Genomic DNA, 26,696 nt, shown 5'->3' with positions numbered 1-26,696 from the left:
CTGGTCTGCCCTGTTCCCATGATGCTGGGCCAGGGACAGACTAATTTGCATACAGCCAGGTTCTGAAACTGGGATGGTGCAATGAGCTAAAAAACGGTGTTGGATCTAGCCCTGATCTCTTGACTGGGTGAGAGTACTCTGCTTAATTCAGAGACTCTGTCCATCACCACCCCTTGTTGTAAATAATTTTGTCCACCCTAAGCGTGGAAGGGTATACTCAGATGTGAGTCCCTTGCTCATTGCACCATCAGGATTCAAGCAAGCCGGGCCGAAGACGCCTGAAATGGCAGAAACCGGTCCCCGGAAGCTTGTTTCCTTCCCAGTGTAAGAATTGGCTTTTGTAGTCTGGTCTGCCCTGTTCCCATGATGCACTGGGCCAGGGACAGACTAATTTGCATACAGCCAGGTTCTGAAACTGGGATGGTGCAATGAGCTAAAAAACGGTGTTGGATCTAGCCCTGATCTCTTGACTGGGTGAGAGTACTCTGCTTAATTCAGAGACTCTGTCCATCACCACCCCTTGTTGTAAATAATTTTGTCCACCCTAAGCGTGGAAGGGTATACTCAGATGTGAGTCCCTTGCTCATTGCACCATCAGGATTCAAGCAAGCCGGGCCGAAGACGCCTGAAATGGCAGAAACCGGTCCCCGGAAGCTTGTTTCCTTCCCAGTGTAAGAATTGGCTTTTGTAGTCTGGTCTGCCCTGTTCCCATGATGCACTGGGCCAGGGACAGACTAATTTGCATACAGCCAGGTTCTGAAACTGGGATGGTGCAATGAGCTAAAAAACGGTGTTGGATCTAGCCCTGATCTCTTGACTGGGTGAGAGTACTCTGCTTAATTCAGAGACTCTGTCCATCACCACCCCTTGTTGTAAATAATTTTGTCCACCCTAAGCGTGGAAGGGTATACTCAGATGTGAGTCCCTTGCTCATTGCACCATCAGGATTCAAGCAAGCCGGGCCGAAGACGCCTGAAATGGCAGAAACCGGTCCCCGGAAGCTTGTTTCCTTCCCAGTGTAAGAATTGGCTTTTGTAGTCTGGTCTGCCCTGTTCCCATGATGCACTGGGCCAGGGACAGACTAATTTGCATACAGCCAGGTTCTGAAACTGGGATGGTGCAATGAGCTAAAAAACGGTGTTGGATCTAGCCCTGATCTCTTGACTGGGTGAGAGTACTCTGCTTAATTCAGAGACTCTGTCCATCACCACCCCTTGTTGCAATTTATGGAAGCACTCTAAAATGATTAAACAAGCAACCTTTCCCCTTCTCTCACATCACAAGCAAGTTTTAAGATCGCGCCAGTGCACTAAACCATGAATCCTGTGTTATGACCTCACCTTTTAATCAGGTCATCTTTTAGCCCAGCCTTGAGTTGAGCAGATTTCTTAAATATGGGAGATGCAGTTTACTAACAGAGTAAATATTAATACTACCTTTTGCATCTCACCTCCACAGAGACTTTGGTTCAATTCAGACGTTGTTTTGTGACATACTTTTAAGTGAGTACAGGTTCTGTAGCCAACAAACATCAAAAAAAAACTAAAAAAAACAAAATTACAAGGTGGTCCAGAATGCAATGTAATATCTAAAAAAGACCACTACTGACTGAAGTATCACAAATTATGGGGCATGGGTTATATTTTTGGCTGGTGATAGAAGGTATCACAGTCAGACTTCAACCGTGCCATTGTGTAATGCTGCTGCAAAACAGAAGTTAATTCCTTGCAATGCAGTGCAGGACATAAGTCGCACATGTCCCAGTGAGAAACAACCTTTACCACACAGTCTTTATCACAAATTCCTTTATCAAGCATGCCATTACCACTCATGCCTTTACCACAGACATTTGATAAGTATGTTGGTATATTAAGTGGGTTTTTTTAAAACTTTTTTTTAAATGAATCTATGTAAAAAAAAAGTGCATGTGCCTAGATGTTTAAACACACTAGATAGATATATGTGGCATTTTACCAATTCAAAGCTGTAATACGGTGTCTGGAGTGGTAATTGGCTTTTGCCATTTTATAGTTCAGCATGGACAGCACTCTGCTAGTCCTATGCTTAAAGACTCTGCTGTAGAAATGGCAAAATACTTTGTCCCTTCTATCTTGGCATAGATGGCACTGTGCTAATCCTATACTTCAAGACTATGATAGAAAAGCAGACATTTGAGGTGAGAAGATCTAAAGAGCTGCTGGCATTGAGTGCTCTATATTGGAGCTGCTTTCCACCTAAATTTGAGAACCAGAGTTCTCTTCTTTTTTGCATAATTTATACATCACTCTATGCCTGAAAGGGTATTGTTTTTACTTATACTGGGTGCTCCCTTGTGTCTGGACAAAGCTTATGTCTCTGAAGAGCTCTAAGTAGAGAAACACTCGGGCAGGTTTTGCTTTTACTCTTTTCAGTTTGGCTTGGATGGTATTTTACCAATTCAAAGCTGCAATACTGTGCCTGGTGTGGTTATTGGCTTTTGTCGTTTTACAACTCAGAAAGGACAGCACTGTGCTAGTCCTATGCTTAAAGGCATTCCTGTAGAAATGGCAAAAGACTGTCTCTTTCTATCTCGGAGTGGATGGCACTGTGCTAATTCTATGCTTAAAGACTTTGATAGAAATGCAGACATTTGAGGTGAGCAGATTTAGAGTGTCTCTGATGTGGAGTGCTCTATACTGGAGCTGCTTTCCACCTAAACTTGAGAACTACCCACAGTTCTTATATATAATATATTTTGTCACAAATGACGTGGCACTCAAGACTTGAAATTTAGCTTAATTTAATAAGAATTTTGCACTCAGACCAACGCATTTCAGCCTAACCTCAGCTTTGTTCACGGTAAGTACTCCCACCATGGACCGCTACTGGTGGGGATAGTTATTCCTATTTCCCCCATAATCACTATGGTGAATTGATTTATGAAGTAATGTCCAAATATGACCTAGAATTACTAGATCAGTATACATCAGATGGGCAACCCCATTTACCGACCTTTGATGGTCATGGCCCAGGTTCAATAACTGATCACATTCTAATCTCGGCACATGGCCAAGAGTAAATAGAGAATATGGAGGTGAAAATAGTTTGTGTCAGTAATCACCATGCACTCCTCCTAACAGTTAGAACAGGTGACACCTATCAGACTGGACCTCGTTTAGCACCCTTTATTTCTACTCAGGGAGAAAATGGTATATCTATTAAATAGTCGGGAGTAAATCCAAAAGATTTTATGGAGGTTTTAACGAACAATTGCAAAAAAGATAGATGTTTTTCATAGGGTGGACTTTACTGATAATCAGATTATGGGGTACTTCTGTAATATCACTGCTGACCTCTCTAGAGGATTGAAAATTAAGAGTAAGAAAAAAAACTAAGAAAATAGTTGGCTAGTTGATACACAATGCACAAAGGCAAACCAGTTTTTTAAAAAAGCCTTAAAAATCAGACTGAGTTGGTGAACTTATCAAAAAACAGAGACATTTATATAAACAGTCTATAGTAAAAAGAAAGCGAGAAATCCAATGTAACGCCTGAGAAAAACTCTCAGGCAGCAAATACAAAAGATTCATCCCTATTTTGGAAGACTATAAATCACCAGTTTGTAAAGAAAATTGTGCTACTAAAATTGAGAGTCTGGTGCAACCCAAAGAGTGGATACGTTACTTTGGCCAGGTTTTTAATGCGGAAAATGAAACTCCTATTATAGCGGGAACTAGCGGCCCTGATGGTACCATAGAATTATCAAATAAACAAAGTTTTATAACGTTTGAATCGCCTAATTTAGCCCCTATCACACTGGATGAAGTGACATTGGCATTAGTGAGTAGTGCAAATGGCAAGGCACCTGGTGATGGGGTTCCAATCGACATTTATAAATAAGATATTGGATTCTGGGTCCTTCTTTTACAAAGAGTGTTTAACATCATTGCAGGAGGCACAATACCAAAAACATGGACTGAAAGCAAAATTATGCCAATTTTTAAAAAGGGCAATAGAAGTGATGTCTAATGTTATCGCCCTATTTCCCTTCTTGACAACCTCAAAATTGATGTGTAGGATATTGCTAGAGAGACTGGAAATATGGGCAAAGGAAAACAAAACCCTTACAGAATCAAAATATGGATTTAGAAGGGAAATAGGGACGATTGAACAATGCATTAATTTACACCTGTTGAGTAGTAAATACACAAATATAAAAAAGGGGCATCTACATCTTTGTTTCATTGATTTAACTAGTGCCTTTGACCTGGTAAATCATGCAACACTATGGCAAACCTTGATTCGAATGGGCGCTCCAATGATATTATATATCTTTCACAGATATACAGCCGCCTGACTACAAGAGTCTGTTATGGGCTAGAGGGGAACGCACCGCTAGCTTCAGGGTAAGACAGGGCATCAGGCAGGGGTGTGTGCTCGCCCCACAACGGTTTTCTTTATATATAAATGGCATAGATGAGGAATTGCAAAAGTTAAATGCAGAGGTCTCCAAAGTAGATAAACGTGTTGTACCGACCTCACTTTACATGGATGATGCAGTTTTACTATCAATAACTGAAAACAGGCTGCAGACCCTTATCGGAAAATTTACATGATATATGCAGGAAAAGGACCTAGTAAGAAATTTGAAAAAGACCTTTATGATGGTTTGTGGACAAGGAGAAATAAAAACTAAGAATCATTCTATAAATGTCCCCAATGTAAAAACAAATTTGTTTGTATATTTAGGGCTGGTATTCACAGAGAAGGGGAACTGGGGAGCCCATATCGAGCATTGCACATTAAAATTCATGAGAATAACGAGTCATTTTTTAGATTTTCACAAAAAATGGACAATAAGCCCATCAGGGAAATAATCACACTTTATAAAAGCAAGTGCCTTACTGGGATTAGTTATGAGGCAACCCTATGGGGAGGGACAAACTTTACAATCCTTTTTACCCAAGAAAATGCATTTTTACGATGGCTGTTAGCTGTACCCAGCTTCACCCCGGTATTTAGTGCGCATAGAGACCTAGATACCCCTTATATACACGATTTCATAAGTACAATAAGTTTAAATGTCTGGTATGGTATCTGGAGTAAGGAAGGTACAAAGTTTACACAGGACATCATTAAGGATTGTGTTGCCCATGATAAAGGAACACAAATACCATGGTTAGTTTATATCAAAAATCTTTTACATGAATACTGATTTTAAAAATCCCTTTAAAATACTTAATTATGGGAAAAGACTTGAAGAATAATTTTATGCAATTAGGGAACTGGCTAAGGGATGTAAATGCAAATCAAAGGCTTACTTGGACAGGACATCTGGGCCCAGGATACCTTTTTATCTGCTGCAGATTACAAATACAAAACACAGATTTTATCTCACTAGATTAAGAATGGGATTAGTTCACCTTTTAATAGCCTTTCCAACAATGGGCAAGTGGAATCAAAATCCCCCAAAGTGGCCATGTGATGTAAGATCAGAACAGACAACTTTGCATTTTATTGTGTTTTTTTATAGAGATGTTAGGAAGAGTCTCCTACGACCATTATTTCTAAAGGTGAATCTTTTTACGTATAATACAGCTTTTGAAAAGGTCTGTAGTCTGGTAAATATTAGAGTTTTGCATTACAGTGGTGACCTATATCCAGAAGTCAATTAAAATACGAAATAATTCTCATCTTGAGGCCCTTGTCTACGAAAGCAATGATGTCAATTCCGATAAATGAGCCCATATTTGTGCAATAGGTCCGGTAAAAATTATATTTGATGTATTTGGTATCCTTATTGCTCTCCCTGTTACATTATGAAGCTTCAAAGGGGATGTATTTTATCTGTATCTATGACGCACTATGGAGTTATTGAAACCATAGTTTAGTTGTAATTGGATATTTTTGCACTACTCCGCACTTGGCACTTTTTTTGTAAACAATATCCATAGTTGCACACCAATAGCTAGATTCATCATTATCCAGTTTTGCGAGTCCTTAATAGCGATTCATAAGGAATCGCTATTAAGGACTTGCAAAACGGGATTCATGTAGGAATTGCAAAAAATATTGCGATTTCTACATCTTCCTTATTTGCGATTAGCAAATTGCTAATCGCAAATAAGGATGCGAGTTCAAGGGTGCCAGGGGTGTCCAAAGGACACCCTGTAGCACACCTGAAAAGCAAATGTAGCCAGATGTTGCGCACACACATGTCCAAAGGACATGTGTGTGTGTGTAACATACCACTCAGAAAAATGCACTAAAGTGCATTTTTTGAGTTTGCTATTTAACACGAAGTCTGACTTCGTGGTAAATAGCGGCCAGAAATTGCGTATTCGCAAATTGAAAATGGTTGATGAATTGAATTTAAGGAATCTCAAATAGAGATTCCTTAAATGCAATTCCTCGCAAATAGGAATAGCACGCTGTTAGCTGCTACAGGGACAAGCTGTGTTGATTGTTGCCTACTTTTAAAATTATCGTAATACACGAGTAATTTTCGACTCGCTTTTAAAATTATCTGTGTGCTGACATCGGATTTAAAAATTTATTTTAAAAACACTGCCCTTTCCATTTACGATCGCATTGCTTGCACTATAATTGAGCTTAAGAAGCACCACTCACCACTTGGTGAATCCCCAGTCTTCCTTCTTCCGACCACCATCTTAGGTGTGGGAGGCCAGAGACGCTCCCTGGACGTGTCGGGGGTAGCGTTCTAGTGTTGCCGCGCTTTCCCGCCACACACTATTTAGGGGACCAGCATGCAAGCGCGCAGCGCACGCGCGCAACGGAAATCCGGAGGAGCGCCAGAGGAAAGCCCGTCTGCGCCCGTCCGTGCCTCGGACGGGCCAGTGGCAGGAAACGCTGATGGAATAAAGTACTCCAGGGATGAACTAATTAACATAAGAAAAGGGATATGGGGAACACCTCCATCTACATATTCACCAAACCCTAGAAATATTTACTGCGGGCTGATCAATAGCAGATCCCTGGTCAACCACCATCAGGAGGTGGCAAGTTTGTTAACGGACATGGATTTGGATGTCCTTTTTTTCCACTGAGACCTGGACTCGTGCAGATACCTCGGTAGAACTAGGCTTTGCATGCCCAGGAGGGTATAACCTGTTCCACAAACCGAGGACGCAAGGAAGGGGCGGGGGACTTGGGGTCATCCATAAGAATAAATGGCACTTCTCCCCTTTACAGATTGATGAGATAGCGGGGATAGAACTATTGGGGTTCTCTCTGCAAGAACCCAAGGGAAGAATCCTGACCGGAGCAATTTGCTACAGGCCGCCCGGCGTGGATACACAATATCAGGCGCTGTTTGATTCCATTGCTGCCTTGGCTCTGACCCACGCTAGACTATGATCCTGGGAGATTTTAACCTTTGGGACAATGGGTCCCTAGGAAATCATCTGAAGGGACTACAGGATATATGCGGTAACTGGGGCCTTGAACAGCTAGTACAAAAACCCACGCACTCAGGTGGAAATATCCTAGACCTAATCTTTGCAAGCCAGACTGAGACTAAGATGATTGATATCTTACCTCAGTGCTGGACTGATCACTCCCTGGTTCATTTTCAGATCTCCCTACCAACTGAAGGGAATGGAAGTAATGACCCGGTAACCTATAGGAGGGGGAGAAATTGGGCTAAACTCTCAATGGACAAAACAAAACCCACTTTCATAAATGAAACACCTTATGACCCAGAGAGGTCAATAGATCTAAACTACCAGGAATACTGCAATCATATTTTAAGTACCCTGGATAGACACGCCCCCCTGAAAAAGGTTAAGAACAAAAGAAAGCCGTCAGCCCCTTGGTTCAATGAGGAGCTGAAAACCCTGCGATATCAATGCCGACAGGCAGAAAGAAAATGGCGAAAATGCTATTCAGAGCTAGACAAAAAACCTCTGAAAATACTGCAGGCAGAATACAAAACGGCTATAGCTAAAACCAAAGCACTCTATCCTTCAATCTCCCAATAGCAATAAAACACTCTTTAACTTCATCAGGGACCTCACAACCCGCATGCATGAGCAATAAAGTGGTTGCAACCCAAGAGCTGTGCAACGAGATCGCCACCTATTTTGAGCAAAAGATCTCTAAAATTGTGGGGGGCTGGAGGAGGGTAGAGATGGCAGTAAGGATATAGCAGACCAGTTGGCGGAGGAAGATTTGCCCATAATCTCATCGTCCTTGGAAAGTTTTACCCCTCTGACAATAGAGCTTTTCCTCAGCCTGGCACAAAGTGTGTCATCAGGGTCCCCGCTAGATCCCCTTCCACATAAGATCTGGAAGGAATATGGGCCAGAGCAGTTTCCCTGGTTGTACCAGATCTGCTACCAGTCTTTGGAGGAAGGCATAGTGCCGGAGGTATGGAAGCAGGCAGTGTCACTCCCCTGCTTAAAAAGTCTTCATTAGACCCCACAATTCCAGCACACTTCAGACCTATATCGCTCCTGCCCTACCCGATAAAGATTGTAGAAAAATTAGTCAGTAGGTCCTTGTCAGGCTACTTGGAAGATAATTGCCTATTGGACAAGGATCAGTTTGGCTTCCGCCCAGGACATGGAACGGAAACTGCACTGGCGACCGTGTTGGACACTCTTCGAATGCGAGCTGACCGTGGCAACTCCTCAGTACTAGTATTGTTGGATATGTCGGCCGCATTCGACACGGTCAGCCATGGTGCACAGACTGGAGAAACTGGGCGTGAAGGGCAGGGCCTTAAAGTGGCTCCAATCCTATCTGATGGGCAGACAGCAGGTAGTGACCCTGGCCCCATTTACCTCCCCCAAGTCTCGGGTTGGCCACTTAGTACCACAGGGTTCCTCGATTAGCCCGATTCTTTTTAATTTGTATCTACAGCCTCTGATCCCTATGATAGTCATATGGGATTGATCTGGTTAACTACACCGATGACACCCAATTGGTGTTCTCCTTAGAGGGAAAGCAGGCAGTGACCATGGAGACCTTCCAGAACTGTATGAGTAAGGTCTCCAAGTGCCTGAAAATAAACTCTCTCCAATTTAACGAGGGGAAGACTGAGGTAGTCTATTGCCAAACACCGAAAATGAGCCAGCAGCCGTCCTGTGAGATCAGGCTCGCACCGGGAGCCGAGCCTTGTATCCCAGTGAAGACCGTACGGAACCTGGGAGTTATGCTGGATGACGATCTCCAATTGACCTCACAAACAAAACCATCAGTGTCTGCTGCGGCCTACTGAGAGCACTCAGACAGATTCTGCCTCTTCTGCCCGATGAGACTAGACCACTAGTGGTCAGAAGTGTGATCATGGCAAGACTGTACTACTGTAATTCCCTATACCTGGGAGCTCCTCTTTACATCTTACAGGGGCTCCAGAGAGTCCAGTCCATGGCGGCCAAGCTAGCTCTAAACAGACCCCGTAGTTTTTCCACCACATTGGCACTTAGAGAACTACACTGGTTGCCAATTGGGAGCAGAGTTGCTTTTAAGTCTCTCTGCATTGTCTACAGAGCACTACACAACTCGGGACCTATCCCATTACAGGAAAGGCTCACCTGGTACAAACCAGCCAGGTCTCTGCGTTCCGCCAGCTTGGGGCTGGCAGTAACCACCAGGATTAGGAAGTCAAGGCTAGGTGGTAGAGCTTTCTGTACTTCAGCATCAAGGCTGTGGAACAAACTGCCTCAAAATATTAGACTGACCGATACCCTGCTAGAATTTAGAAAGAGTCTAAAGACATGGCTCTATGCTAAAACCTAAAGACCTACTTCAGGCTCATCAAACAGTATTGACTGTCGTTTCCACCTGACACAAACATTTCAGTATTGTTTTTTCCATCTGATTTTTCCTTTCTGGCGCCAGGATACCCGTAGGGTGACAGATGCGCGGTATAAATATTAAATACAATACAATCCAATACAATACGCGATTTCGCAATTAGCGATTGTTGCATTTGGGATGATGAATCCCAAATGCAAAAATTGCGCTCGCAAAGGGCCAGATTCTCAGAATCTGGCCCTTTGCGAGCCGATTTTAGTATGATGAGTCTGGCTGTATGTTTTTATGCTTTTAAAAATACATTGTGCACATTGCTTTTGATATATGGGGTCTTTCCAGACAGATTACTGATGTGTGAAAACTGTAATGCACCTTAACTTCATTATTCCACACAATAAAAGTATTTGAGTTATTATTATTCTATAACTAGGTTACTTTGCACAAAGCACTTTAATGCATATGGCTATCAGGGCCCACTGTCTGGGGTTTATTTTAAGTCTTGCTTGATTTTATGTATTCCATGTGTTTTATTGTATACTGTGAAATATGAAGATATGTACAATTTGTAGGCTGCTTTTATGGTTATGTCTCATTTAACTGAATAAAGAGCTTGTTTTGACTTTGACTAGCGTGTAGTGCCATAAATTCATATGCTCAGCATATTCCTGCCATCTAGTGTTGGGCCCGGAAGTTTGCAACTTATTTGTCTTTGAAGAAGTCTTTTGAATCATGAGGGAAATAGACTCCTCCTATGGTCAGACTCATTGTTAGATTGCTTTTCAGCTGATAGGGTAAGCTTAGGATTTATTTATTTTATTTATACAATTTATATAGCGCGCAAATACCCTAAGGTGTCTCGGCGCTGTTCAGATCAAGTGCATAGAGAGGTCAAGTTCTTACTGATTAAAAAGCCATGTTTTTAACTGTCTCTGGAACGTCATCAGAGAAGGACTGGATAAGAGCAGTAGATACTATCAGGGTAATTAAAACGTTCCATTCATAGCATGTGTTGGCCGTAAATACATATGCTTAAAATTTAATGTAAAGTACTGCTACCATAATGCGGTGGCTTGTTACTGGCTCATGTAGATGTTCGTTGTAATACAACCGAATCATGCCGAGTCCGGTTCCGTAAAGAGAAGGTCTTGGCTGGCGAAAACCCGAAGACCCTGTTCTTTCGCCTAAATAACGCAGCTGACAAATGGATTAAACCGGAAGGGAAAACCAAGGAAGAAATAATGGACTGCATTTACCTTGAACAATTTATGGAGGCCCTTCCCTATGGGACACAAAGGTGGCTACGGCAACATGCGGGTCGTACCCCAGCACAGGCAATTGAAATGGCCTCCACCTACTCAAGGGCACAGCCAAAGACTTATCCCTGGGTTGTTGAGAAGGCTAGACCTCAGACCGCGGCTGTGAAACATGAAAAAAAAAAAAAAGGAAAAACAGTGCCTGATCCCCCCCAAACCAAGACCCTTCAAAGTAGAGTACCCGGTAATGCAGGGACCCCAGTGTTTTGAATGCGGGGAATGGGGTCATATCGCCAGAACGTGCCCAAGAAAAAAACAAGAAGAACCACACATGGAAGTGGGTTACGCCCCGAAAGCGGTCATGTATACGCCAGAGATGGGCTCCTCGTTTTACGTAAGGGTTCTGGTTAACCGTCGGTGGGTTCGAGCCTTGCTAGACTCAGGCTGTCGCCAGTCTGTCATACAAAAGTCATTAACATTCTCACACCAACTCATTCCGGGGTCCCAGGTCTTTATAAGGTGTGTCCACGGGGACGTAAAGCCCTATGCGGTAGCCAGGATCACGATACAGCCAGAAGGTGGAAGACCGTGTGTGGTACAGGTAGGAGCAGTTGAAGCCTTACCGGAAGACATGATACTGGGGTTGGATTATCCCGACTTCTTGGCCCTTTTTATGGATAAGACACAGGCCCAAGGGGAGCGGAAACCTGAACCCCACCACACCCTGATAGTGGCAGAACCATGGGCGCTAGACCGGAATTCTGTTTTGCCCAAGCCAATGACGCCACGTTATTTAACGCTTGGGAGTCTGCTCATGCGGATCAGGGAAACCCCAATACCCCATACCCTAGGTTCAGCATAGTGAACGACCTTCTCTATAGGGAAGGGAAAGAAGGGGAACCCAAACAGTTGCTAGTGCCCAAAGATTTCCGTGAGCAAATACTATATTACGCCCATTCCCATCTAACAGCAGGCCATATAGGAGCGGAAAAAACCCTTCAAAATATCCTCAAGTGTTTTTTTTGGCCTGGAGTTTACAAAGAAGTGACAGCCTACTGTAAGACATGCGAGGTCTGCCAGAAGAGAAACCTACAGAGACCCCCAGCTGTTCCCCTCCAGCCTATGCCCATTATAGGTAAACCATTTGAGCGGGTGGGCATGGACATCATTGGACCCCTCCCACGTACGTCCAAGGGGAACACATACGCTCTAGTACTGGTGGACTATGCCACTCGTTTCCCAGAAGCCTTTGCACTTAGAGTGCCTACAGCTAAAAATATAGCAGAGAGATTCCTAGAACTCTTTTCCCGAGAGGGGTTCCGCAAAGAGGTCATAACAGACCAAGGAACCCCCTTCGTATCTAAATTGATGAGGTTACCCAGATGCTAAACATCCAACAGATACGCACATCTGCGTACCATACACAGACGGATGGCTTGGTGGAGCGCTATAACCGCTCTCTTAAGACCACCCTTAGGAAAATGCTGTCCCTAGAGAGGCAAGACTGGGACAGACTACTCTCCTTGGCATTATACGTTTTGCGGGCCCAGGTCCAAAGCTCCACAGGCTACTCAGCTTTTGAATTGCTTTATGGCCGACAACCCCGATCATTGTTGGAAATAACGCAGGAAGCTTGGGTGAAAGAGGAGCAAGAGGGTTCAAGGTCACTCCTAGAATACACTCAGCAGTTGCGAAGTAAAATAGGGAAACTTAGGGACCTCGCCTACTCCAACACAGAACGTAGCCAGCAACAACAAAAGAAAACGTATGACAAAGGAAAAAGGTGGAGGACCCTAAGGGCCCTAAGGGTAGGGGATTGGGCTTTAGTACTTCTCCCCACCATGGCACAAATTCCAGAGGGAATGGAAGGGCCCTTATCCAGTCATCCAGGTAATAGGGAACCCTACATACAGACTCCAAATATCCCCAGCTAGGAAACAGTGTTTTCATATTAATTTACTGAATTAGAGCACCCCATTCTGTATATAAGCAGGAAACTTCACGAAAGGGAGAGAAAGTACCCAACTATAGAAAGAGAATGTCTGGCCATAGGTGGGTTGTGGAGAAGCTAAAATACTATTTGGAAGGCAAAACATTCATACTCTTCACTGATCATGCTCCACTACAGTGGCTGTACCGTCAGAACTCCCAAAACCAGAGGGTGTTGAGATGGTTCCTTTTCTTACAGCCATTTTCCTTCACCATACAACACAAGAAGGGAAGAGACAATAGTAATGCGGACATGCACTCTCCCTGGGGGTGGGGGGGGGGGGGTAGTGTAGCGGGGAGGCGGGTCGGGAATCGAACCCTTCCCCGGTGCGCGAATGGTGGAACACTGACTCACGTCCTACCTCTGTTTCGCCGTCTCAGGATCAGGGGGAGACGGAGTCCGACAGCTGGTGGAATCAACCCGAGTCGAAAGGAGAGGCTTGTTCCTTTTTCGGGACCAGCTTCGGGGTAGAAGAGGACTGCCCACCAGTCGAGTCACTACTGTGTCAGCCAATCAGCTTCGGAGTCGCAGACAAGCACCCGGATCACGTGCAACCAATGGTTTCTCTAAAAGGACAGGAAGACGGAAAAATGATGTGTCCCGGCACCGAGGAGGAGAAGAGCGGAGAGCGAGATGAAGTGAAGAAGACCAAAGGAATTGCGGAGGAGCGAGTAGCAGAGCCAGGAGGCCAACGATACTATGCAGCGCTCAGCCACGCTCGCAGAGGAGTGTGGCTCTCCCAGGTGCGTCACCGGGTGGCTGGGGAGGCGGGGCGCTTCCTTGTAGATTTGTATATACCGTCCCTTACCTTTCATTCCTTGGTTTCCTCGTCCCTCCTTCCCCCTACTCCCTCCCTGAACCCTACCGCTTTCCTACCCAACCTCTCCTCACCGTGCTCCCTCACACGCACCATCCGACTGCATTGTACATAGTCTGCTCACGAGTACAAAGAGTCACTGGTGTCCTCACTGCCCTGGTTACCCCTGGGAAAGCTAAGCCCCGAACTCTATATTAAGAGTGTTCTTTCTCCCCGCATGTGGCGTTGGAACACCGCAAGAGACGACGACCGGGTCGCCAGCGAAAGGGAGCGAAGACGTGCGAGTCCTGGGAGAGCAACTAACCTAGCTGACACCTTGAATCCAGCGGCCTTAGCCAGGGAACGACTCACACAGAAAGAAAAAAAAAGACGCTTATTCTAATAAAACCTTCACTACCACGCTCCAGTCTGTGTCCCCACTTCTGAACCACCACAGGTAGCAAGTTTGTATACATTTTACTATCAACCATGTGATTCCTGCTTTAGATACTGGTAAGTCCTTTTGCGGGTTTGTGGAGGTTTGCAAAAAGGTTTTAATTTGTCAATGTAGTACATAACGGTTCTTTGAACATTAAGTATATGTAGAGCTCTTTCCGCCACAGAGTCTGGTTCCGGAAAGAACACTGGTAGCGCAATAGTCTGGTTTACATGGAAAAAAGAAACTACTTTAGGGAGATATTTGGGGTTTGTTTTTAGTACCAATTTATCAGGGCAGATTTGAAAGAAAGGTTCTTCTAGAGTGAGAGCTTGAATTTCAATGATCCATCTGAGAGATGTTATAGCCATTAAGAATGCTACCTTCCTTATGAGGAACTGTACAGCACATGGATGTAGTGGTTCAAAAAGAGGACCCATAAGCCTGGTGAGAACTATAATAAGATTCCAGACTGATGCTGGTGGGATGGAGGGAGTAATGACTCTTTCAATCCATCCATAAAGGCTTGAATAACTGGAATTTTAAACAAAGACATGTGTTGTCTGTTTTGCATGCACACAGCAAGTGCTGGTAAGTATAACCTAATAGAGGTGTATGCAAGACCTGCTTGAGGTAAATAGATTAGGTAGCAAATAAGAGGAGAATGGTTGGATTAGTTTTGCTCGTGGTCATACATTCTTGTGGAGGATTGAGATACATAAATTATAAGGCTTCAGGAGCCTGATTGCTAGATTCAGTTGAATGGGGTTGGAGAATGTGACCCTTCCCCGGTTAGTTAAAAGAGTTGGAAGAGTTCGAAGACAAAGCCAGATGGTCAGCTTCATTTGTGGTATAACTGATAGTTGCAATAGGGTTGTGTACCATGCTTGTCAAGCCAATTATAGGGTTATTAGAATTAGTGTGGGGGATGTTTGTGTGAACTTCTGAACCAAGTAAGGAACAAAAGGGACAGGAGAAAAATGTTAACAATTATCCTTGACCAAATGATCAACAAGGCATTGCCTTTGAATTGTGGGTGAGGAACCCTGGGGGGCAAAGCTTTGGTATTTTGCATTCTGGTGTGTAGCAAACAGGTCTATTTCTGGGGTTCCTCACCACTGGAAGTACGAGTGGGCTGTGCTGTAGTGAGTTCCCACTCATGTAACTGATGCTGCATTCTACTGAGCATATCTGCAAAGTCGTAGTCAACCCCTGGAAGGTGTTCTTCTACGAGGTGGATGTTGTGATGTATTGCCCAGTGCCGTATGCGCTCCACTATGCGAGAGAGCTATATGGAGCGTGTGCCTTCTTGTTTCTGAATGTAGTACATGCTGGTCATATTGTCAGTGCGGACAAGAACTACTTTGTGGTGAAAATGTTGAAAGAATTTGAGAACTAATTGAGTCCCAAAAAGTGGTGGTACTGATGGTGGTGGTGGTATTGGTGTTGGTGGTGGTATTGACAGTGGTATGTGTCAGTGGTATTAGTGGTGGTGGTATGGACATTAGTGGTGAAGGGGTGGTGGTATTGGTATTGATGGTGGTGGTGGTATTGGTGGTGGTATTGGTGGCGGTACTGGAATTGGAGGTGGTATTGGTCTTGGTGGTGGTGGTACTGGTGCAGGTACTGGTGGTATTGGCTTTGGTGGTGGTATTGTTATTGGTGGTGGTATGGGTGGTGGCATTGGTTGGTGTGGTGGTATTTGTATTGATGGTGGTTATGTTAGTGGTGAAATTGTTGGTGGTATTGGCGATGGCATTGGTAGTTTTGGTATTGGTAGTGGCGTTATTGGTATTGGTGGTGGTATTGGTATTAGTGGTGGTGGTGGTATTTGTGATATTGGTGGCGGAGGTGGTATTGGTAGTGGTGAAATTGGTGATATTATTGGTACTATTGGTGGTGGTATTGGTATGGGTGACAATGGTATTGGTGGTAGTGATATTGGTGGTAGTGATATTGGTGGTGACGGTGGTATTGGTAGTGGTGGCACTGGTGGTGGTGTTTGTATTGGTAGTGATATTGATGGTGGTGATATTGGTGGAGGCGCTGGTACTGGAGGTGGTGATGTTATTGGTGGTGGTATTGGTGGTGGTGGTGGTTTTGGGGGTGGTCTTATTGGTGTTGGTCGTGAGGTTTGTGGTGATCGTATTGATAGTGGTGGTATTGGTGGTATTGGTTGTGGTATTGATGGTGGTAGTATTGGTGGTGGGAGTGGTATTGGGGGTGGTGGCGGTGTTAATAAAACAGGCTTTTGAAAACAGCCCATCAGGTGGCATTTAGTATAGATGACATGCAACACAGTTGTGCTGTTGTCAGCTTCAGCTCATTAGCACAAGATTAAGTGCTACCTGGCATTCACATACTTAATTTGCTAATCATCTCTAAATCCATTTTCTTGGGGGGTTTCAGACACAAGTTAATGCCTGGGTAAAGTGACTGAAAGCAGGCGCCTAAGTTGCGGGACAGCTGTGCTGCTTAAAAAAAACACAAGCGGTTTCAGCTGAAGCAGCACATGTCCAGCATGGAGTAAAAGAAACAAAAAATAAAGTAAATAGAGCGTGCAGACTAAAAATTAGGTCCTGTGTAACAACCAAAGTAAAGGGGCCAGTCGCCATGGAAGGGTACAAATGAGGAACTAACAAGCCTATTTACGAATCCGAAGGCAGCATTTACGAAAGTCAATTACACAAGACAATGAAAAATATGGGTGGAAAGTGGGCGTGTCTTCTCTCCCATACTCTACTATACCAGTCTTGCAGAGCAAGAAGTGCATGTGCGCTGCCGCTCGACTCGACCTAAAAAGGAAGTCAGAGGTATTACTATTGTGGTACACGATTATCCTGATGGACGGAACACTCAGTTGGCCTTACCGGAATTCGAGCTTATGTCCACAACAGTGGTTATTTACCTTTTTACTTCTTTGCCCACTGAAATATTTGAACCTGTAGACTCACACTGATTCATTAATCGAACCCAGGGACCCCCACTGAATCATTACTGGAAAAAGGGATCCTGTCGTAAGCAATGTTGTTGATTTGAACCATAAAACAAAGCAGGGAATAGAGGAGTAAGCATTCAAATAAATACACAAATGGTTACATGTTTTATTCCATTCACAATTGTAAAAAAAAAAAAAAAATTATGGCCAGGTTGGCATTTTTCTAAATTCAATAGAGGCCACTTATTGCCCATATGATATTCTTTTCAAAGCGCTCCACAAATCAATGTGTGGATATTATCAATTTTGTTCTCCAATTTCAAATTACTTCACGTTTACAGAATGCAGTACCATTTACAATGTTTATTTATATACAATTTATTGATCTGTTATTATTGAATTTTTCTATGCTTTTGCAGACCTAATGAGTAGGTTTTGCGGACCCGCAGGGATCCCCAGACCACAGGTTAAGAACCACTGGTCTAGGAGATCTAAGCTGAGTCAGTGGTGAGCAATAATTTGCTGAACAATCTGGTCTTAGGCACTATTTGGGAGTAAACTCAAAATTTCTGATCCATATGCAAACCCATGTTTGGGCAGCGGTCGGAGTTCATAGTTGTGAGGAATTATTCAAACAGATAATCACTGGGTGTGAAAGTTCACACACTTAGTGGCTGATTCCAATGTCGGATGGACCGGAGTCTGTCCGACATCGGACAGGAACTGGAACCGAACGACCTATTGTCCTCGGTTCCAGAACTGCAAGTAGGATGCGACAGAACCCTGTTCGATCGCAATCCTATACTTAATAGGATCATGCATTCCAAATGGAATGCATGTTTGCATTGTTAACTGCAAAGGTGCAGTTCATCCCTGCATCCTGTGGCTTGCACCTCAAGGGGCCTGCATCTGTGTCCTGTGATCAACAGGGGGCACTGTAAGTGTCCCCTATGCACTGTAGGTGCCCCCTATGCCACCATTAGAGTCCCTAAAGACCGTTTCCCACTGCTTTTTTGTGCCGGTAAGACCGGCACAAAAAGGCAGTAGGAAAATGCCATTGTACTCCCTCGGCCAGAAAGAGGCGGCCGGGGGAGTACTGAAGGGTTTCTGGATGCCAGTCATTCGCCACCTGGAAGACTGAGTCGGATTCCTTTCCGACCGAGCCCATCAAAATGGCTTGGTCAGAAAGGAATCTGAAGGGCACATTCCAATGCGGGTAAGAGGGCTCCGACCAACAGTTGGAGCCCTTCCTGTTTGCATCAGAATAGGCCCCCAAGTTTAATTTGTGCTGGATTTGAACTGTGAAAAAAAAATTCTGTATTTATAATGACATGTAATTTTACAAAAACTCAGTATCTGTGAAATGTTTCACTCCTGATAAATTCAAAGCCCACAGAATCTGGCTACAGCTGGTGTGATATTGTAATAAAACAAGTCACACTCACGTAGGTGGAAAAGAAGAGTCGTTTATTCATAGGAGGTCAGGAGAATCCAACAACCCCAGCCAGGCACAGCCAACGATCACCAACTGAATAACGGACCCTGGCCTCGGCAGAACCTAAGGTGAGATCTCAGAATGTTGTGAGATCACAAAGGTCCTAGCCTAGCCAGGGCAAGCTAAACCCAATATGATAGATATGTACCATCTTCCATCTAAACATGTAATCAGGACCCAACTCTCAAATCTCAGCGCTCTGGACCCTGGAACCGCAGAATTTGAGTATTTTTTATGCATTTATGTTTGATGCTCAGGCAGCTTCATAATCATGTAGAATAACAATGCAACAGGATACCATCTGGCAGTGAAATCTGGGGACTTACATTTAGACCCCACACAGCCTTGTATTCAAATAAAAGAGATGTGAGGAAAAGGAAGTAAATCTAACGTCCAGCAAGGTCAGATTGTCAAAACAAGCAGCATTTGGCGTTGAGGACCAGCACAGGAGCATTAGCAGCCAAACACGGGCCCGGCCAGGCCAGCAGTCACAGTCAGTCCGTATTTCCAGTGCCAAGTGGATGGTCCCTAGTTCATTAGCAGAAGTACCGCTGAGCCGGGGAGATCTAGTGAATGAGCAATGAATGACTGCTCGTAACAACCTGCAATTTCCAAGGAGACGGATGCTCAGGGTAAAGGAGGGGACCAGCTAAGGGTGCGTAGGAGACGTCAGTGACCAGATTTAGAGACGGAAGCGGAATTGTCATTCTACAACAGTGTAGGAAAACTAATTAGATGGTCTCAGTTTTTTCTTAAGTCCTGCAGACACGATCACACTGGAACCACAAATTGTCAAGAGACAAAAATAGAAATGCGCTGGCAAAGCGTATAGGCCCGACTTTCATTGACAATGCAAGCAAATTCAGGCATGTAGAAATAGTTTGCGTGCAACAGCACATACAGCCAGACCTAGTGACTTTGCCAGTGTTTGTTGAAAGAATGACATTGACATTTTAAAGATGTTCATACAGAGTTAAAAGCAATATATTTTGTAACATAATGCAGTAAATTAGTTTGTGAAATAACTGAACACACAACATTGTCCTTTCTTGTAAATGGAAAAGTGTAGAAGATCTTCATACATTGGCTGCATTAGGAAATGTGTAATCAATGAACCTGGGCTCAAACCGCTGCTTCCCTACATGAGCAAATTATGTGATCCCAGGCAAATCCCTGCTTCACTGTGCCTCATGTTCACTGAGGGTCAAATCTAACTCCACCTTGAAGGAATTCATTTTAAGATGTGTGTTCTACAAAAATAAAAGACCTCAGTTGTTGACGGCTTAATAGACAAGGACCTTACTCCACTACTAATAATGTTGGTCATATACAGAGGGCCATGATAAACCAACATTTCTGGGTTTACACGCGCCAGTGGCTTAAAGGCATGGTGGTTAGGGATGTGTGGGAGAGGAATTCATGTGTAAGAAATACATTTTAACAGAGGCCAGTGAAGCTATATAATCCAATATACTAAATTGAAACTCCATCATTAAAAAATGATTTGAAGCAGTATTTTTCTTATTGCATAAGACATCAGCTGGGTTCTATACATGTCATATCTCTGCTGGCTGGACTCTCTTTATGACTCTCTAGGACTCTATGGTACTTCCTCTCTATGGCTTGCCCAACTCCACGACTAAATATTAGGCTCATATTAGATCAAATGTACGTACCTCTTGAAGACAACAAGGGCAGAAACAGCTCGAACATCTATAAGGCCTGTGCAGTTTCATGACCTCACGGCCCGTGTTATCAATCACACTGATGACGAAAGATCGCGCGGGGCCACAAAACATTCGCGTGCAGCAGTCGTTTTCTTCAGCAGCGAAGTAAACTCGTTGTCCCAAGGCATTTTTGATCTCGTATTTGTTGTTCGTTTCAAACCCGGTTAAAACTAGAAGAAATAAAACAACTTTTTGCATTTTCACTTAGAAAAATACATAAATGACATAGTAAAAACAGTATGACAGCACGTGGCACATCTACACTCTGCGTTGCTCAAGATTCGATGGTATTCTGACGTTAACCTCCTCGAGGGTGCTCCAATACGGGAAACAACCATTACATCGCAACTTTTACAATGCACTACCATTACAACGAACCTTTTACAACGCAAAAAACATTACAACGCAGGTATTTACAACGCAGGTATTTACAACGCAGGTGCTATTACAACGCATACCATTACAACGTAAGTATATAATTATATTTAAATTGTTATATGTTTTTTTTTAATGGGGCATTTTTTGGGTTAAGGGTCAGTTTTGGTTTTTTTTGGTAAAGGGGTATTTTTAGGGTTCAGGGTCAGTTTTTGGGTAAAGGGGTATTTTTAGGGTTCAGGGTCAGTTTTGGGGTAAAGGGGTATTTTTAGGGTTCAGGGTCAGTTTTCAGTTTTTGGGTAAAGGGGTATTTTTAGGGTTCAGGGTCAGTTTTCAGTTTATGGGTAAAGGGGTATTTTTAGGGTTCAGGGTCAGTTTTCAGTTTTTGGGTAAATGGCCTTTTTAGGGTTCAGGGTCAGTTTTGGGTTTTTGGGTAAAGGGGTATTTTTAGGGTTCAGGGTCAGTTTTGGGTTTTTGGGTAAAGAGGCATTTTTAGGGTTCTGGGTCAGTTATGGGTTTTTGGGTAAAAGGGTACAGGGTAAAAATAAAGTAAAATTAAATTTATATTAAATTAATTAAATTAGAATTATTTACATTTGTAATTTAAATTATATACTTACCTATACTTACGTTGTAATGGCAGGCGTTGTAATAGCCCCTGCGTTGTAAATACCTGCGTTGTAATGCCATGCGTTGTAATGGCACCTGCGATGTAAAAGTTGCGTTGTGATGGCATGCGTTGTAAATGCATGCGTTATAACGTCATACATCCTCCAATACAGATCTTTATGAACGTTGGTTAAGACAACGGGTAAACCCGAACTCTGCCTACGTCTATAGCCTATTGGCTACTTTTGGGCAGGGGCCACTGGACTTTCGCAAATTTATGCATTTGCCACATAATCCATAATTTGCTACATATTATGCAGTCTGTGACGAGCCTGTCAATCTAATTATCTCAGTGATAATTTAATTAAGAAAATTATATGGCCTAACCCCTTGGCGGAGACCTTGAAAGCAGCTTCCACAGCAGGGAAAGCGGTGTGCTGTGCCTGCCTGCAGAGCCCTCCTAGCTAGCAGGTACCACTAGCAGCCTCTTATGCTGGGTAACTTGTCTTAGAGCACTGTCTGGGGCCGGTCAGTGTAATTAAATGGAATACAATTACCATTAAGGTACTTGCATTGCTCAGCCAAGCATAGTTCTGAACCCCGTAAGAATTTGTTTCTCACATTTTTTACTGCAGGAAATGAGGACTACTTGTGCTGCAGGTCAATCCACTTAAAAAAAAATATATATATGGGTGTGTGGGTACGAAAAAGGCAAAAAAGGGCAGACTTGCCCAAAGGCTTTGCATCCGCGAATTACAAAAAAAAAAAACCACCCATTCTCTTAACGTATTCCAGTTGAAATATTGCCAATGAACGTTTTGTGCACATTTTTTTAGTACTCATGATAATTGTCAGACAGAATTCTGCAAGCTCAGTTCCACTTTAACCACATTTCAGTTGCGGCCTAGGTACTAACTGTACAAGAAACCCCGACACCACAGATGACCAAGAGGTAGGGGCATTTTAGTCCTCGAGAACTTTTTTTTTAAAGGAACTACTCCGCCATCGTTTGCTCAGAATGTGTCATAACGTGGTATTTTAGTGCTTCACACCACACACATGGGCAAAACTAGCAAGCCTCAGTTTCTAAGTAAGTGAAGTTCTTTATTTGTCAAAGATTGAGCATGTGTGGCTAAGTGGATAGATGGATTAGTTAGTAAATTGGAGAATATGGATGGATTAGTTGGCGAGTGCATGTATGGAGTGGATCAGGGGGGAGATGGTTTAAAAAAAAGTGGATTGGAAGGTGAATGGGCAGGTAAGTGAGTGAATGGGTAGATGAGTACATGGATGAGTAAATGGAGTTCAGATGGGTAGACATGTGGTGGTGGGTAAATGAATTGATGTATATAACTCTTGTTGGATCAGTGGGTGTATGATTGTGTTGGTTCATTAGTGGGTGATGGAATGGTCGGGTCAGGGAGTCAATAGCTTAGTGAGAATGCCTGGGCAAATAGAGTGCGCAGGAGCATAGGTGAATAAGAGTATGGTTGAAGGATGAGCATGTAAGCGCATCGATGAGCAAGTGAATATGTCGGCGCGAGTACTGAGAAAATGCCGCTGGCCGCGCGACGCGAAGGGGAGCTAAGCGAAGACAGCACCCTAGTCCCACATTCCGCGCGCACGCCAGCTCTGGCCCGCCCCCTTTCATGCTGTCCTATGGGCGCGGGCCGCCAGGTGCGAAGGGCGGCCCCCTCTAGGGGTTTAAATCTAGCGCGGCTGCAAGGCTCGGCCTTTCTTGCCGTCGCGCCGGGCCTGGCTAACCTTGGTAATTGTTACCCGCCTGACTACCTTGGTCTGTATTATTCGAGAGCTGTTCCGGTGTCGGGTAAGGTCGGCTTCCTCCGCATATCTGGCAGCCACAAGGTGGCGAGCGGACCTTCCCAGACACGATGTTGTGGCCGCAGTCCCGTGGTCTTTTACTGTGCCCCATGGTCCTGGCGGGTGCGGTCGCCCCCTACACCCCCCCTCGATCCGACCTTCCAGACACAATGGTTGGCCGCAGTCCCGAGCGGATTTGACCTCCCCAGACACGATGGTGTTGGCCGCAGTCCCGAGCGGAGGCGGTGAGGTCAAGCGTCTGGCGGAGAGTAGAGGCCATTTTGTCCCGTCTCCTTCTCTGGTGTGAGCTGGAGGCCATTTTGTCCCCGCTCTTTCTCTGCGGCAGTTCCGTTCGTTGTCCCCGTGGTAAGTCACTACATTGGCTCACGCGGCGGATGTACTGTCCCGGCGCTTTAAATATATATGCAAATGTCAAATGAAAAGCGGTATGATTTGCGCCACTGTGTACTGGGCACAAGCATAGAATGTTGGTCACGATGCCTGCGGTCGCGGATTGCTGGGAGAGTCCATGCTAGCTGGCATAATTCGAGGTGGCGCACATGATGTCAGGCGCGTGTATGTTCAATTTTACAGGCTGAATGTGGGTCATTATGTCTTGTCGCCATTTTCCACGAAGGGCTATTAAGCTTGCTAGTCCTATGTGGCGCACATGGTGCCAGGCGCATTATGTTCTGGGTAGACATGCTTATAAAATGATTATGTTGGGAAATACGCTGTTGCTGACAAGGTCTAAGATAACCTACATGGCTGTTTTGCGCACATGTGCCGAGCGCTCTGTTGCACCGGGGGCAATGTAAACTGGATGTCTGTCTGCAGTATAGGGGATACACAACACGTGCTATATGTAATGTATATACAGTATAAGCAAGACACAACACGTGCTATATGTAATTTCAAACTCGGGTACGATTTTGTGATTTCAAGGTCTCAATAGCTCTTGCAGTGTGTGTAGATCGATATTTCTGGAATGTTATCAGGAATATTACGCGATTTATTTATGACCGTAAAATTGCAGCAAGTGGTCCTGTCCCTGGGGCGCTTCTCTCGTCACACGAGTATGTGTGCCAGTCCTCGCGTGCCCGGCCCAATTATCCATTCGAGCGCATGTTATTATAGCGCATGGTAAGATGTTAAACGTTGGTGTTGCGCGCCTTGGAAGCGGCTCGCTACACGGGGCGCGTGTGGGCTGGCAGAGTGGGGTAGACATTTGGCGGGGCTGCACCGTTGTGGGGGGCATTTCGGGCGCTCGCAGTATCACGTGCTATATGTAATTTTCGAAATCGTTTGTACAACGTTGTGAGCCCAAGGACTTCAATAGCTCTTGCAATGTGTGTGGATCTACATTTACGAAATGTTTACCAGGAATACTACGTGAGTTAATTTGTGCAGCAAGGTGCCTTATTCAGGGGCGCTTCACGCGTCATAAGAGTATGTGTACCAGTCCTCGCGTGCCCAGCCCTAATTATCCTTCTAGCGCACGGTTGATAGTGCATGGTAAGAGGGTAAACGTTTGTGTTGCGCGCATTGGAAGCTGCTCGCAACACGTGGCACGTGTGGGGCTAGCAGAGTGGGGTAGACATTTGGCGGGGTTGTACCGTTGAGGGGGGTACCTTAGTGTCCACCGTGATGCTTGCGCTCGCCAATGTGTATTGTTGCTGTGCGTTTCAGGCCTTCCCCACTGACGCGTTCCTCCAGGTCGTCTCATCCGGCTGCATCGGCAAGTGACGGAGGTAGGTAGTCACGTGGTTACGCCGAACTCATTGGAATGAGTTGGGGGGGGTTGCTGTTTTGTAGGCACGTTCTCTTGGGACTCGGCAGTGCGCAGGCGGGCAACAGTTTCCTTCACATACACGTGTAAACCATCGAGGCTAATAGTTGTTTTCGTGCAATGTTGGGCTCAGGGTCACACTGTCTTTCCTTCCTGCAGAACACCGCTGGGAATTCCCTCACGCGGCACAAACCACCACACGTCCACGGATCTTCCTGGCCTACGCAATATTGTGGCGGGTGCTGGAGGGAATGTCTAGGGAGGGGACACAATTTAGAAGTGAGCGGTCATGTGCTATGAGGGTCTGCCCTTTAACTGTTGTGGGGTAGATTCTTGGACGTCAGATCATATGGATATATGAAACAGCTCAATGAATTTGTAATTCTAGGCAACAATAGTTATATTAGGCGTGGTTAACGGTGTAATTAAGAGATCGCATGATTGGTTTAGATGCGTTAGCACGTTGCAACGATGAGTCATGTCCACAATACTTCAAAAGGGGTTCGTTTAGTCAAGATTTAGATGAGTGCGACATGTAGGCATAATAACAAGGGCAGTATGCACAGCATGGCAATGCTTCAGGCACCGCAGTAACAAAGCATGAGCTACGGGCTGTGAACGACACTAGTTATTATGTGGGCTCCGTGAGAGGAGCAGAGCTAGCTTTTGCAGTAACAGGCCTCGCATGAACAAAGTATGAGCCAGGGCTGTGAATGGCACAAGTTATCGTGTGGGTTCTGAGAAGAGAAGAGCTAACAGCTGGGTGGGCCGTGGATATGCCGGTAATAACAGTGTTGTTCTTTCAGACATCGAACGCGGCAGCCACTAAGGACAAAGGACTAGCAGCGGCTATATTTGAGAAGTAGCAGGTAATGCAAGTACAGGCGTACGTCGGGAGAGCGGCTATCGTGTGGCGTGCTGGACTGGTAAAGAGGGTTTGTGCTCTAATAACACAGCGTTGTATTACAGATTCCGTCCAGGACCGCAGGGGGGAAGGCAGCGACTGCCTTGAGGGAGCAGCTCATTGCCAGGAGCACGGGCGAGGACTAGCATCAGCTACCTGGGAGGGAGCAGCAGGTAATACAGAGTGGCATAGGGCGTCGGGGAACGATGCGGCGGGTAACACGTGTTCTTTGCAGGTGCTGGTGGGAGTACGTCCCGTCCAAATGGGTTGTAAACTCGTGTACTTTCTCATCCATAGGGACCCGGAAGGGCAGAAGCATTCACGATGAGTTCTCACGGCGCTGCGTTACCACAGGATGGGCTATGGGCGGAATTCTTGGCGATCGCGCAGGCTAAAGGGCCAGCTTGGGCACAAGGCTTCATCGAAGGGCGCCGGCTCGAAGAGGCTGGTAGGCCTGCGACCCCCGAGGACGCTCCGGGCACGTCAGGGGAGGGGACTCGCCGGTCCACTCGCAAACGGAAGGGCACACGGAAGGAATTCCCAGCCGCACCAGCACGCTGTAATAAAACAAAACAATCCGCCCCAGCCGGGCCACCGGTAGAGAATATGGCCGTACCCACCTAGCCGCGGGTAGAGAATGTGGCCGTTCCCACCGTGGTACATGAGACTGCTGCAGGAATGACGGACTTAGCCCAAATGGGTAAGACTATGGACGATATGCTGGGTTTGATGAATATATTTCAAAAGCGTTTAGACACCATGGCGGCGGCACAGGTAGGGGCGGTTCCGCTGCCAGGGTCGGCA

General features: G+C 45.0%; 1 protein-coding gene across 2 annotated transcripts in view; it reads right to left on the bottom strand.

Moving 5' to 3' along the window:
• The window catches only part of LOC144792904 (phospholipid scramblase 1-like), a 353,744-nt gene that overhangs the window by 67,167 nt on the left and 259,881 nt on the right, over positions 1 to 26,696 (bottom strand). For both annotated transcript variants that reach the window (XM_078668108.1, XM_078668109.1), the window contains one exon: positions 20,344 to 20,564. In XM_078668108.1, the coding sequence (XP_078524234.1) occupies positions 20,344 to 20,564 (221 nt within the window). The remainder of the gene's footprint in view (positions 1 to 20,343; positions 20,565 to 26,696) is intronic.

This window comes from Lissotriton helveticus, chromosome 11 (assembly GCF_964261635.1).
Source record: "Lissotriton helveticus chromosome 11, aLisHel1.1, whole genome shotgun sequence".
Taxonomy (NCBI): Eukaryota; Metazoa; Chordata; class Amphibia; order Caudata; family Salamandridae; genus Lissotriton; species Lissotriton helveticus.
Note: the sequence above shows the minus strand (reverse complement) of the source record. Positions and strands in the feature narration are given on the sequence as shown.